Source organism: Alligator sinensis, unplaced genomic scaffold (assembly GCF_000455745.1).
Source record: "Alligator sinensis unplaced genomic scaffold, ASM45574v1 scaffold327_1, whole genome shotgun sequence".
NCBI classification, from domain to species: domain Eukaryota; kingdom Metazoa; phylum Chordata; order Crocodylia; family Alligatoridae; genus Alligator; species Alligator sinensis.
The window spans coordinates 1,129,681-1,131,708 of NW_005842379.1; the positions used below are offsets into that span (position 1 = coordinate 1,129,681).

A 2,028-nucleotide genomic window follows, 5' to 3' on the forward strand; every position below is an offset into this window, starting at 1 on the left:
ACACCTTTTTTTCTTTCTTGCCCTGGTAGATGTACCCTCTTCATACAAAGACAGAGGAGAATATAAGGAAGGTCAAGGTCGGAAGAATGTCTGCAAATTCAAACGCGACTGGCTGGGGAACTGCTCTGGATTACACGACCCCACCTATGGGTACAAGGATGGCAAGCCATGCCTCATTATCAAGCTCAACCGAGTTATGGGCTTCAAACCTAAGGCAAGTGTTGTGTGCATGTGTGTTTGTGTGTAGTAGGTTCTTTTTTCTAATATTAGAAGGACTGGTGGTATGACTTGCTGATCTAGGAAAAACTTAGAACTTGGCTCCAACGCCAGGGCGAAGGATGTGAAAAGTTCACTTGCTTGATCAAGAACTAATGTAGCTTTACTAGCAGAACTCCGTGTGGAAGTAGCTCTGCCAGTAAAGCTGATGTAGTCCTGAAGGGCGATGACTCCTGTCAATGGAGCTGCACCCATTCCAGGGAGCCTGGCTGCCTGAGTGCTGCTGCCGTAGGTAAAACAGCAGCTATCTCATATTTCAGACTTAGCCACAGTCTTCCTGACTCTGCTTATTAATCTGCTGATGGGGTTTTTTTGGGTTTTTTATATGTATACTTTGCAGGTTTCAATAATGTTATTAAACACTTTTTAAGGCCCTTCAAAAGCTTCTATGGAAGCATTTTGTAAATTGCTAATGAGCTGCAACAAACTCCCATATTTATCACTCTTCTAGGTAACTTCCTTGTTCCCACTGGAATCTGCTAATTGTATTGCTTTTATAATGTGTTAGCTCTTAAAGTGGCACAAGATTTGTCGCCTTCACATATACTGCCACATGACAGTGGTTGTGCTACAAACAGAAGTGGTTCTTACACCAATCTGTTCATCTGTCCCCTTCTCTCTGCCAGCCCATGGCATGCCATATTCATTCCCTGTCAGTGGAACATGGCACTTCCAGAGCCAGTAGCATGAGACAGTGTGGAGGAAGAGAAGTTTCAGACCAGTTCTATTGTTTCTATATGGAGAAAGCTTTTAGGTCTGAAAAGTCCATGAGATCATCTCATGGTGCCCACATGCAGCATAGACAACTTGCTTTCACCTAGTTATTCCCACTTGGAGCCTAGCAATACTGAATTTCAGAGTAAGCATGTGATACTGAATGATGGAAAATGTGAGCCTTGGGTACTGGTGGAGTGACACGCATAGGATGGGGGTTTGCTGCCTAGGGGGAGAGCAAATGCAAATGATACAGAAAAGGCAGCCCAATGTCTGCGTGTGGCATTCTGACAACCAGCAGAAAGGGAAAGTTGGTGGTTGGTGAGCAACTTGTAAGGAAATACCCCCAGTTGGATTTTTCTCTTGCCTGCAAAGAGGGATTACCATAGACCAGTTTTAAGTTATGGCTCCTCTGGTCTGGTACCAAAGATCCTCAGACTTGCCCAGAAATGAGGTACTTAGTCCTTTGAGTTATTTAGGTGCCTCAAATGCATTTAGGTTCTAACTCCCATCTTTCTGAGGGGACGAGAGTGACACAATCCTACTGTACTTGGATCTGCTTGGTGAAGACTATCAAGGATAGGAGGATGGCAGCTTGGAACCCACTTACTTCTGTCTCTCTCTTTCTCCCTCTCTGATTTGGGAGGGCCCTGTCAAGGTTCATCTTTCTTACTTTACCATGATTTGAGCAGAGGACCACGTGTACATGTGTTGGATCTTTCCTTTGTTGGAAGGGCCTGATATCCAAGCTCAGATCACCTTGCTCCAATGATCTGGGCTAGGTGACTCTGGGGCAGTGGGTCTCACATACTGCCATAGTAAATACTGCTTTCTTCGGCACCTACTGGATGCCTTCTCTCCTCACTTCTATCTTGTACTGTCCCTACAGCAACTTTGGAAGTTGCTGATGGGGAAAATATTAGCTGCCGTCTTGGACTACCAGCTACATCATCTTCCCAAGTGGTGTGGGTTTTCATTTGGGACCTATGTCTTCATAACACTCCAACTTTATAAGTCACTCCTCAGCACTAAATTCCT

General features: G+C 44.8%; 1 protein-coding gene across 1 annotated transcript in view; it reads left to right on the top strand.

Annotated features, from left to right (window-relative positions):
- Positions 1 to 2,028, top strand: part of ATP1B1 (ATPase Na+/K+ transporting subunit beta 1) — a 22,034-nt gene that overhangs the window by 16,035 nt on the left and 3,971 nt on the right. Inside the window, exon 5 of the mRNA XM_014522628.2 lies at positions 30 to 214. Within this exon, the coding sequence (XP_014378114.1) occupies positions 30 to 214 (185 nt within the window). The remainder of the gene's footprint in view (positions 1 to 29; positions 215 to 2,028) is intronic.